This window comes from Phaethon lepturus, unplaced genomic scaffold (assembly GCF_000687285.1).
Source record: "Phaethon lepturus isolate BGI_N335 unplaced genomic scaffold, ASM68728v1 scaffold14250, whole genome shotgun sequence".
In the NCBI taxonomy this organism is placed as follows: Eukaryota; Metazoa; Chordata; class Aves; order Phaethontiformes; family Phaethontidae; genus Phaethon; species Phaethon lepturus.
In genome coordinates, this window is record NW_010509903.1 from 28,248 (window position 1) to 39,175 (window position 10,928).

The window sequence follows — 10,928 nt, forward strand, 5'->3', positions numbered from 1 at the left end:
AGCAGCTGTTAGCAGCAGGCGCAGGGCTCCTGGCCCTGGGCATCCTCGCTGCTGCAGTGCGGAGACGCGGTTTCTCTTAAGGTGTTTTTGCTGAATGAAAGATTTGCATCAACCTTGGCTGGCCTCTCCTTTTCTTTAGCTGATGCAATAAACTATAAAGTGATAAGGGGCCAAAGGGAACATTTGAAATTCCAGTGGCATTTCTAGGAACGTCCCGGCACACTCCAAGTTCCTCGCAGCAACCTGCTGGCCAGCCTGCAGGCGGGAAGCAGCTGGCGGCGGCAAGGCACGTACGTGGGATGGCTGTTCTTCCCTGGGAAACAAACCAAAAAAGCCCTCAGCACATCTCAGATTACATTGCCAGCTCCCCAGACCTGAAGGTGGACGGTCCTGTGGTTAAGGCTTTCAGCTGAGGATTCAGTACACTTTCTAGCCCGGGCACTGACAAAGGGAGCACCAGCAGTAAGGCGGTACAAAGGCTCTAAATATCAGTGTGTCCTCTAACGGTGCCTGCAGTACTAGGCAAATCCATTTGACTGAGAAGAATGCCATAAACCCTGCTCGGTGCAGCTCTCTGTAAGCAGCACACGAACCTGGGCGAGCCCGTTCCCTGCGGGAAGCGGGAGCATCACTCGTGATGGTGCTGTCTGAAGGGTGACTGAGGGTAAGCCACATTTCTGCAGGACACTGAGGAGGGCTTCTCCCTTAGCACCCAACGGGCACATCGGCATTTCTCCATAACTCATAAGGTTGATGAACCAGCCCCCATGCCTGTAGCGTACAGGTCGGATGGAGGGCTTTCCAGCAGACGTGCTGGGAGGGAAGGCAATTTGTAGAATTGAATGTGATGCTGGAGAGCGCGTTCGTTGTCAGAGATAGGGTTATGCAAATGTGTCTGAAATCGCTTCTTGGATTTTACTGAGTCTGTGCAAGGAAAGGGCTCTCCTGAGGTCACCAGAAAATTTGGGAGCAAAACATAGATTAAGCACCTGGTGCCCCCAGGTCAGCACCGATCTGCTCTCCCCGGTATGCAAGGTGACATCGCTCTCCTCTATTGCAGCTGCTCCTCTATTGACCCCACTTGCTGAAAGTCCAGCCACACTGAAGCGTGTCTGGTTGGGTACCCCAGGCTGGCGGGACTCTAAACAACACCCAGTCCTACGCATTGCGGCCAGCCGCTGCACTCCGCAGAGCTTGTCTCTGGCTCGGTTCAGGGTGGACACAGCACAGATAACCTTTCCTGGCTGGACTCCTTCTCCTGCAGGACTTGTCTCTCTCTGATCAGTGCATGACTCCAAGCCCATTTCTCAGTAGTGTTGCCCTTGAGAGGAAGTGCGGGGGCTCTGTGGTCTGGTTTGTTCTTGCTGTACAATGGGCTTTTTATTTTTCTTAACTTCAGTGACCTCACACCAATCGGGAGGCTTCTCTTGCCATTACTTTCTCTGTGTTCCGGAACTTGCTTTTCTCCTGGACAATTACCATTTTCCTGCTGGAGAAGGGTACTAGATAGGTAGAAAGAGCATGATTCATATTTGGGAATTCAGGGGGGGAAATCAGCAGCTGCTAATGAGTGAGCGCAGCATGGGAATGTGCCATGAATTAACAGCCAGGGAAACAACCTAAAGACACTGGCTGTATTCAATGACAGGAAATAAAATAGTGAGGAGCATGTTAATCATTAGCTAATCACATAATCTGATTTGCAGTCGGTTGGGTTTTGTCTCTCTTGTACACGCAGTTTGCAGATGCTGAGCGATTTGAAGTGGCGTGTGTTGCAGCCGCAATGGCCCCTGCTTTCAAGCAGGTTACTTTCATGGGGTCAGTAGTGCAAGAAGGTTTCAGGATCTGCAGCCTTATTCCAGCTGTGTTTTACATAGATTCACTAGTCTATGGATTCACGGAGAGTTTCAGCTCATGTCAATTTAAACATCTGTGTCAGGAACCCTCCATAGCCCAAAACATACCTGGAGACTGGCTAAGAAAAGATTTTGACACCACACAGCATGCTGCAACAAGAAGCTACACTATCACCTATTTCTTTAAGAGTGTGTCCTTACAGAATACATTTAAAATGCCTATAGGTGACCTAAAAAATTAATAGCTAGCCCTTAGATGGCATGGGTTTAAAGACTTCAGGTCTTCCAGGACTGAAAGTGAGCACTGGGTAATACTATGCATGTAGGCATTTCCCTTTGCTGGTGCTTCTAGAAGCATCCCAGAGATTTAGCAGAATTTTCTCATTTGAAGAAAGGTAACATTTTCACATTGGGAAAAATGTCACAGAATGAGGTTGGTCTTGTTTTCTTAAGGGTAGCTTTTTTTAAAAGGGCTGTTTGGTGACTCAGCTGCAGGTTACAGGGAAGTTACAGGCAGTCTTTGGAGTACTGGAGGGGCTGTGTCAGGAGAAAGTGAGGTATTCACAGCATACAATGTGTTGTAAAGTGTTAACACATTTATTAATTGTATGTGGGCAGACAACTTCACTACCAGAATTTACTGTACCAATGTAATTTCCGTATTGTATCTCTGTGTTATGAATCAGCCAATATGTGACATTAATTATCTGCATTTATGATTGTGCAAACTGACATAATGATCAATTACAGGGTTAACACATCAGTAACTGTTTACTGAAGTACAGGAGTAATCCCCCAGTTTCCTGAAATAATCTGGAATTATCCTGTGCATGCTATATCTACCCAAATCCTATTTTTGTCCAAAAGTAACATTCTTCCATGGCCAAGAGGTGCTGCATGCATTGCTCAGCATCTGCTTCAGCAGCAATGCCATGTGCAGGTTCCACGGCGGTGGCTCTCCTCCCACCACCACGTACGGTTCACAGCTTCTTTGCTAGTCCACCTCTTTTTGGAAATGTTTCTCTATGCAGTTACAGGAAATTGCTTCATAGCTGTCTCACCTCCTTTGTTAACCCGTAACTGGAAACACGAGGCATTTGTGTTGCAGTACAGTGACATATGACCACTTTCAGGAACTCTTTGAAAAAATGTTGAAAGAATGCAGGATGTTTGGTCTAAAAAAATGAGAAGGAAGAACAGGCAGAAAAAACACCTTTCAGAATGAAGACTTCTCTGGAGACAGTGGAAATCAAGCATTCCCAGTGCCCACTGGAAACAGGGCAAGAAAAAATCAGGTTCATTTTCTGAAAAAATCATCTAGGATAAATATTAGAAAAAAACTTCCTAATTATACAGGCAGATGAGTCTTGGAACAACACAGGGAGGTTTGGACTTTCCTTTTTAAAGTTCAGAAGACTAGCTTAGGCAATCCTGGGGCAGGAAAGGTCAAAGGTGACATCCTTGGTGGATACTCTTGAACTAGATGATCTGTGATTTTAGGATTCAGGCCTAGAGGACTGTCCTAGCAGACTGGCACAGTTACAGAGCTGGAAGAAGCCCTCTGTGATGATAGCCAGCCATCCCGTCCCTAAGAGACTCTAGGCAGAAATGGATTTGTTGTGCTCAAAGAGGCAGTGCAGAGCAAAGGAGTCCCATAGCAGCTTTGGAGGAGAGCTTCCAAGGAATGTCTTTTCTTCCATTTTCAGCCTCTGTAGTTCCAGAACTGGGGGTTTCTCTCTGTCTTTATGCAGAATTCAGCACAAACTGGCCTTTGAACACCACTGAAACAAATATCAAAAAGTGATCCTTTCCCACCTTGAGAAATAAGCATGTCCCAAACACTCTTATCTCAAAAGCAGAAGAGACAGGCTGTGGAAACATTCAGTCTGGAAATTAATCTTTTGAATAGGAGCTGAGTCTGAATAGGTTGTATAAATATTTCTGTTTGCTCATTTTCCTCATTTGCTCAGTTACTGATGCTGTGTTCATCTTTGGCTAAATAAAATTTTATGACTATTTTTAAAAAAGTCCAGTCTGGATTTTAAAGGAAGTATACAAAGCACATTTGTCAAATTTATTACTGGAGTAAGTGGCACCAATGCTGATTTTAGTGAGTGTAGTTTCTTACTGTAGTAGCTGACTTGGCTTAATTCAATTGGAAGCTGGACAAATACCTCCTTTGGGCCAAATCCACCTTAATCAAAGCTTATATAAATCTCTTAATATCAATAATGCTATGCCTGTTAAACCCAGTATTAATTTTGGTTGTATCTGGCAAGATAAAATTATCTGTACTCAAAAACAGTGATTTGGGTTGTTGCCACATCATTGTATATTAATACAATCTAATTTACAGAGAGATATATATGTATGTAAATACACCCGCACACAAACACGTATATGCAAATGCATATATATCCATATAGAGAATAGGTATGTGTTCTGCATCCATGCCATCTCACATCATGTTTCTGTAAGCAATAGAGGTCACTGTAGTACAGGACAAAGCTCCCTTTTGGCATTCACTAAAGGCTCCCCTGCAGGCAGTTCCATATAAAGCACCAAACACCTTTTAGTGTGATATTAGCTGAAAATCAGTCATGTTTCTGTAATAGCAGTGGAAGCAAGTCATATTCACAAATAAATATTTACAGGAAATGTCCTTGTTTGGGAAACAAATGAGCACTTGCTCTGGAAATGCTGCGGTACCAGTGACATCCCTATGGTAGTACTTGGTAGCATCAAAACTCTTCCAGTGAACTCTGTTTGCATTGGGCTGGGTGCACATGCCTTTGTATACGTTATTTCTCTCTCTGGTTTTCCCAGCTGTCTTTACCAGTAATGCTTTCACAGAGCAAGCCAGCCCTACTCTCTCCCAAATCCATTCATTCATTCTTCACTAAGGGCTTATTTTGCCTGCCAGTGAACCCAAAGGTGCTCCAGGTACATTCCTTTTCTCCAACCAGCTTTTTTTCCTGTCATCCCTTAAATGTATTTTCGTGGCTGTAACGTAAGAGGGGCATAACGGAAAAGGAGGCCCCACTGAATCACTACACAACACTTTATTTACCAGCCTTCCTTCCAACACTACAGCTCTCAGCTTGCCTTTGCCCTTCTGTAGCTAAGGGGAAACAAGGGAAAACATGGCTTTGTTCCAAATATAGGTTGTTTCCACACCTCTAACTGATTAGGAGTTCAGTATAAATCAATATAACCCAGTGTAAAGAAGTGAGCAGAGGCATGAACCGGTACTTTCTGCTGAAGTACAAAGTATACACAGGGTAAAGGTTTCATAAATGATTTGACTCTCAGTTTTTTTCATGTAACTGAAATACATGCCAACGTGAAATACAAGCCAAACGCATGCCATTCATGTCAACAAAACAAGTTATTAGGACATAAAATGAAAATGAAATCCACATACTCTATTCTTTGTACTTCAGCAGCAAAATATGTCTGGCAGCTTCAGAGGATAAAGATTACCTCCATACACTATATATCACATTCTCCTCCCTGATTTTTTCCCTTGAACTTTGGCACTTACTTAATCATTGAGATTTTTTTTTTTTTTTGTTCAGGAACATGAGCAGCCTTTAACATGGAAGACATCTGAATGTGGAATTCTACATACAGTAAATTTCACCTTAAAAAAGAAAAAAAAAGAGACATTTTCATAGCTTGTTATATCTGATCAACATTTGTGCTACTATCTGACTTGTATTTTAACTGGCTAAATAAAAATGCCCTATTAAGAGAGATCAGTATTTTTTCCTTGCTGAGACTGGCTTTCTTTAGGTGGCAACAGCATCTGGTGACCCCAACTTCCTCGGCAAAATTCAAATATGAATGTGTTCAAGTATGGGTCAGAGAACATGGATACTGAAATATGAGTCTATCTGAGAGAAACATAGGTACAAACATGTAGCAGATCACAGTGGTGTTGAGGCACAACTTAGCAATCTCCCACATTCTTCAAAAAAAGTAGTATCACACAAGGACATGTGTAGTGCTTGATAACCAGTAGGAGGTAGGAGTCTAGGGCTCTGCCCTCAATACCTAAAACCACTCTAAGCAACTACACACATCCACTGGAGGAAATAATTTATTTCCCAAAGTTTGCAATTCATGGGCCTTAGCCAAAAAATACCAAGTAACTCTAATTAACAGTTGCCCAGTAGTATCTTCTGGGGTTGTTCAGACTCTTTGAGATCAAGTCCTCAAACACAGCAGTGCTGATCTTGCATTCCCCAAATAGTCCAGGAAAAAGAGATGCTACATCAGAATGATGCTGAGGAGCTATTTGGTACTGAAGTTATTCATGCCAAACTTAAAACAGAGTAAACTGGCTTGAAGGGAGCCACTTGAAATGAAAAATCAACTTACTTTCTCATTTGGCTGGATTCATTTGACTATCACCTTCAGGTTAGTCAAGCTTACCTCCTTTCTTGCGGACCTGCTGATGAAGAAGTAAGCCTCCTCCACATCCTGGGGTTGCAGATCATTCACAGCCACTATATGGTCTCCATGGTTAAACAAACATCCCAGTCGGCAAGGACCAGTCCACTGTGAAACGCTAGGGTATTTGGAGAACGGACAATAAAGGAAACATACAGGGTATCCGGTTACTGCTAACAGAATGGCAATGGCTGAACAAGATTGCACTTGTGGCGCAAATAACACACAGGTTGAATGACTTTGTGACTTGTTGATCTGGTGCCAGCTGAAAACAAGCTGCTTCATCCATCCCAACGGGTCCTCCTAAAAGAGCACATGACACTGACATTGCAGCATGTTAGCAAGTGAGACTGGTGCTAGCAAGGTCACTAGTAAAAGTTGGGGATTCCAGTCCAGAAGCAGCAGGTCAGACCCACTGTAGATATTTTAGCCTGATGTTTGACGGAGATGATTTCTGAAGTCATCCCAAAGGAATGAAATTAAAACTTATTATCATGTGTTTTATCTATGATATAACTGCAAGGATCAGAGATCCATTGATTTCCTGATGGGACTCTTATGGAAATTTCAGTATCTCTTTCCTGCTGGTCTCTGATAGACTCTCCTTGATGACAAGCTATTTAGGATTTGCTGACCTGACAGTCAGACTTAGTGCTCTGTTCCCTTGCAGAACAAGACCCAAATTCTTTCAATATGAATGTCCACTAAGAAAGCTCTGTAAATTTAGATGTAGAGCCAATTGTTGAGGTGAGATCCCATTTCCAGTCCCTTTTGCAATGGTATTTTTTCTTCTTGCTGACAGTGGCTAAAACAAAGTGACTTGCTGTGCACACAGTGCACCTGATTGGTGTCAATATGAGAGGAACAGCAAAAAGCAGTCTCAGTGCTGTGTGGCAATGAAAGATCAACAGAAAGCACATTTCTTTGTGCTTTCTGTTGATGTATTGAGCATTTTTTCTGCTCCATCCTCTTTATCCTAGTCATTGATATTGGAGGTCTAGGGAGAGCACTAATTTCCTGTGGGACTACTAAAAAGGTGTATGTGCTCTAGCCCGTAACACCTTCTTGTGAAAATCTCTGCCTAGCACTCATTCCTAGCACTGAACCACTGCTGGGATTAGACATAATTTTGTGCTCACATCCAACTCAAGTCAGCTTGAGGCCCTGTTTACCCTATCACGAGATGTGTCTTCTCACTATGTCTCTGAGACACACCATCACTGTGGTTCACCAAATCAAAGGTAAAACTGACTAGCAGTAATTAGGTGATTTCACACTAACATTAGAAGAATAGCTTTTGGGGTGGGACTTCATTGCTAATTATACAGCGTGCTGAGCGACCTTGATTCTATATAGCCCTTTTCAACAGCAGTTGAATTAGAAACTGAAGTACATGAAGAGTCAGAATAGCAGAAAGGAATCACCGAAGTACCAACACACACTGACCCTGCCCTGTTCTGCACTGCCAAAAATGTACATGGATGTGTATGGTTGTATACTTCTGTACCTGTCACTTATTCATATCTGACATGCACCATCACAAAACGTCCAGAACTTACCATATTTGTCCTGCTGCTTCGGTAAGTTTTAGGTAACTATTAATATCAGCCAGGGGGACGAAAATATCCAATTTCTGCAGTTGGGTTTCATCTGTAACTTGACTGTGAGAGAAAACATCAGTGACCGTAGAATCATAGAATATCTCAAGCTGGAAGGGACTCATAAGGATCACTGAGTCCAACTCCTTGCTCCTTGCAGGACTACCTAAAACTAAATCATATGACTAAGAGCATCGTCCAGATGCTCCTTGAATTCTGACAGGTTTGGCATGCTCTACCAGTACCTCAACTGAAACCCATGAACACATCTGTCTTCTCTGGAGCAAAAATGGAGACGACACTTACCTGAGCAGTATTGACAACTGAACCACCGAAAGTGGTAATGAATTTTGCCTCCTCTGGAGGGTTGGCTGCTGGCTGGTGCTGCTTTCTGAGAATTTCAGGTCTCTGTTTGCTTCCAAGTCTCTTGGACATGCACTGTTGTCCTGGCATTTGGGAGGAGATGGGAGCTCATCATGTCTGCACATGAGCTGGAAACTCTCATCCAGCAACCTACTGAAAAGGAATGATGATAAAAAATTAACTGGTTTGATCATTCCAGGCAGTCTTGCTGTGTTTGAAGCTGGATCAAATAGCCATCAGTGAAGCAAAGAATAACAAGTTCTTGTAGAATATCCAGTGGACAAAATTACAGCTAAGTAAAACAAACAGTCCTTCTAAAAATGGACCATAAATCCCCAAATAAACCTTTTCAGTATTTAAAGACTATTTAGTAAGCCTGAAAATATTCCAACTAACAACATGCCTTGACAAATAAACCGAGTACAGATTGTTGGCCTTGGCTGTACTGGCTTCTGCAGGGATGTAACACTGTCCCCTGGGAGATACAGTAACGCAGATGTGCTCGAACGCATTTTAGGTTTATTTGATGAGCCTTATAATGTCTGGAGCCAGCTCCCATCCACACCCCAAATGAGACTGGTGTTAGTAGCAAAAGCTGCTTTTGGTATATTTTAACTCATATGGGTATTCCAGGCTTGTGATGCTTTTATAGTAATTCCCTCCAGGGGCTCGCAAAGACACAGATGAGCTTGAATAAATCTATTGGAATGAACTGGTTTGTGGGTCTGCATTTCCAATTGCGTCCCACTATGTGGCATAAGGTCTGACTGTTTGTAGGCGGCAGGCCATAGCTAACAGCTAATGACCAGCCCTCTGGGGCAGAAGGTATGGTTTACTGTGTAAGCACACTTCTCTTCAGTATATATCATGGAGGATGTAAAGTTTCCTTGTGGCACTACAACTGTGACACAAAGTTCAGGTCTGTCTTCGTGACATGCCAAACACTCTACCTTCAAAGTATACAGCATCAGACCTGTTCTTTGGATGGGAAAATGGAAGGAGATGACCTACTCAGGATCACATAACTCTTACTGGAAAAGCTGGGAGCTAATGCCCCGTGTCTACCTTTCTGTTTTAACCACGAGATAATGCTGCCTGCTTTGGAGAGTACCTGTCTGAAAGGTTGCTGGAGCTTGGCTGCAGTATCTGAGTGGTGTCATGAATCAGTATCTGAGCTATTATGTCATGAAAACCTAGGAAAAGTATGAGGCAACAAAAGTGCTGCATACTATAGTCAGAGCCTGTCTAAATGCATGAGTTTTCAATGTGAGTTTAAATTTCAAGCTGATGAGTTTGAATTTCACTGTGGTGTTCCCATGAGTTCTGAACTTTCTGAATCAAGACCAAACAAGGACTCATTCAAACAAGATGCAGGCTCTAGGTAAATTATGTAAATGCCACAGATGACAGCTCTATCTGTACCACTATGTCACTTTTAATTTGGAAAACCTTAATGAAGTTGTTACTTACAGTGATTTCATTGACATATAAATGTTCTCTTTTACTGGGTTCTTCTGCACTGGCTTCTCCTGCACTGGCTGCTCTTGCACGGGGACATTAGACCCAGCTGTAGGGTCAGGCTTTGATACTTCAGTAATACACTGGTGGAAACGCATAACAACGTAAAACGTTAATATCATTGCTCTGCCTACAGAAAAAATCTTTGCAATTTCCTTATTTTGTTCAGTGCTCATGCTGTTTAAACACATGGGCTAATATAGCTTGGCTTTCCCCAAGTAAATCATTTCCCAGAAACCATGGGCTAGAAAAGTGGTTGAAACTTACAACTTAATGCTATCAGGTGTTATTGACACTTTCAAACTGGGACATAACTAGCTATATTCTAAAGTACTACCACAAAATTTTGTTACATTTTAATTTAAGCAGGTTGAAAAAATGGTCTTGTACTTTGGGTGTGCTTAACTTAAAGTACTTAAATTATATGACAAAATAAAATTTTAATGTCCTTCAGTTAGCTGTACCATCTTGGGAGAAACTATATATACACTATATGGGAAGCCTAGAGAAATTATTCTCCCAAATTTGGTGTCAAAATTTGGTGTCAAAATTTGTTTAAAATTACCAGTATGATTCCTCCCGCTCCCTTGTTTCATAGTGAAATGTAGAAACCAAAATGTTTCACAGTGTTTTTGAAGTACTGCTTCATTTTATGCAGCTTAATGATGCTTCAACAGAATTACATTTTAAAATATATTAAAACAATGTACGGTTACATTTTCTAAATGAAGTTTTCACTTTTGAAAAAAACCAACCTGTTACACAATAGGCAAAAGCCATTTACAATGAAACAGTCAATTTGGGGAATTTCAACAAAATCAGCAATGTTTTTGTCAAAATGCCACTTACGACCAGAAAGATCTTTTGAATGAGTCTAGTGTATTTTTTCTTGTATAAATGAAAGCTCCATTACCTACTGCTTTATCTATGTATTTCTTTTGCAAGGTACTAGTGGTTCCTCATACCAGTTCCTCTTTGGCTCATGAAATGTCTCCTGTCTCCTTGGAGCTTTTAACAAGCCAGCAGAAATCACAACTGATAAACTACCTTTGCTAAAACATTGCTGGGAGTTTGATAATAATCTTCTTCATCCTTTTTCATGTCTTCATCTGTGTCTGATGACAGCAGATCTTCCTCA

At 42.0% G+C, this 10,928-nt stretch overlaps 1 protein-coding gene across 1 annotated transcript in view; it reads right to left on the bottom strand.

The window, feature by feature from the left end:
• Nucleotides 1-5,430: 5,430 nt before the first annotated feature.
• PLEKHS1 (pleckstrin homology domain containing, family S member 1) overlaps nt 5,431-10,928 on the bottom strand; it is a 15,101-nt gene continuing 9,603 nt past the window's right edge. The window contains exons 8-13 of the mRNA XM_010290601.1: nt 10,838-10,924; nt 9,743-9,873; nt 8,216-8,425; nt 7,871-7,972; nt 6,294-6,429; nt 5,431-5,499 (exon numbers count right to left, since the gene is read on the bottom strand). Coding sequence (XP_010288903.1) covers nt 5,431-5,499; nt 6,294-6,429; nt 7,871-7,972; nt 8,216-8,425; nt 9,743-9,873; nt 10,838-10,924 — 735 coding nt within the window. The remainder of the gene's footprint in view (nt 5,500-6,293; nt 6,430-7,870; nt 7,973-8,215; nt 8,426-9,742; nt 9,874-10,837; nt 10,925-10,928) is intronic.